This window comes from Gloeophyllum trabeum (assembly GCF_000344685.1).
Source record: "Gloeophyllum trabeum ATCC 11539 unplaced genomic scaffold GLOTRscaffold_00134, whole genome shotgun sequence".
Taxonomy (NCBI): domain Eukaryota; kingdom Fungi; phylum Basidiomycota; class Agaricomycetes; order Gloeophyllales; family Gloeophyllaceae; genus Gloeophyllum; species Gloeophyllum trabeum.
In genome coordinates, this window is record NW_006920543.1 from 1 (window position 1) to 1,327 (window position 1,327).

Here is a 1,327-nt window from a genome sequence, read left to right on the forward strand (position 1 = left end):
TGAACATGGACCTCCCTCAACTTCTCCCACATCTTCAACGGATCCTTCTTCACCTCCTTCACATGCACCTTCTGCCCATCCTCCAAAGCCAACCATATCTCTCCAGCAGCTCTCCCCTTTCGCGCCTCCCACTTCCTCTGCTCCCTCTTGTCTTCGATGGTGGGTGTAGTCTCCGAGTAGAGCTCAGGAGCGGCTGTAGGATCGCTAGTGACGTCCCAGAGGTCAAGAGTCTTGAGATAGGCCTCCATATCATCAGCCCAGGAGCCATAGTTCCTCTCCCCAAGAGCAGGGAAGGTCCTCTTGGCTTGAGACATTGCTGAGCGACGAAAAGAGCGATGAGAGGCGATAAGACGACGATGGGAGCGATAGGGAGCGATGAGCAGCCTAAGAGCGAAGCAAAGACCAGCAGAGACAGTCTAGGGGCAGTAGAGAGCAGTTGGGAATGAGATGAGAGGAAGATGGAGTTGTAGGAGCGAGTAGGCGCGAGATGGGACGTCCAGGGGTTGTCTAGGGCGAAACTGTGCGACGAAAAAGCCTAGGACGACGACAGGGACCGATAGGAACGATCTGGAGAGCGCAGGAGACAAAAGTGCGATAGAGAGCAGATGGAGGGCTGGATAGGCTGAGATCTTGCTCTGATAAGAGTAGGAGCGCTGTAGAGGCTGTAGGACGGGCGAAAAGTGCGATCTGGAGCCTCTAAAGCGTTGGGCTCATAACCTGTCCAACTGGGAAGCTGGCAGGCGTCGAGATACACACAGAGATGCCTGAGTCAAGCTCTATTAATGCTAAGGAAGTACAGAAACATACAGAGGGACATACCTGAGTCAAGCTCTATTAATGCTAAGGAAGAGAGCTTGACTCAGGAGCGCATTTTCGCTCTTCTGGGAGCGTGGGAACCAACTGTACAGTATGGGAAATGCAAGGGAAAAGCGCAGAGTTAAAGGGGCTAAGTCACCAGGGTAAAAGAAGCCAAAATAGCAAAGTGGTTACCACCACTAGCAGGGATGCATACCTGGAGGTTTTGGTTCAATCCCCAGTCAGCGCACTTTTTACCTCCAATAACCACCACTAGCAGGGATGCATACCTGGAGGTCTTGGTTCAATCCCCAGTCAGCGCACTTTTTACCTCCAATACATCGGCCTGCTTGCTTTAAGCCATAAAGCGACTTCTGTAGTCTCCAGACCCACTCAGGAGTCTTTTCTTCAAAGCCCTCAGGTTGGCGCATATAGACCTCCTCCTTGAGTTCCCCATTGAGGTAGGCACTAGAGATATCAATGCTCTCGAGTTCCAAGTCCTCTAGAGCTGCTAGAGCGAGGATAGCGCGAA

The 1,327-nt window shown here is 52.1% G+C and overlaps 1 protein-coding gene across 1 annotated transcript; it reads right to left on the reverse strand.

The window, feature by feature from the left end:
* Nucleotides 1-11: 11 nt before the first annotated feature.
* On the reverse strand, nt 12-314 carry GLOTRDRAFT_134377 (uncharacterized protein; the record flags this gene model as incomplete). Its single annotated transcript, XM_007873371.1, has 1 exon — nt 12-314. A coding segment is annotated over one exon (303 nt), but the record flags the coding sequence as incomplete, so codon positions are not given.
* Nucleotides 315-1,327: the final 1,013 nt, after the last annotated feature.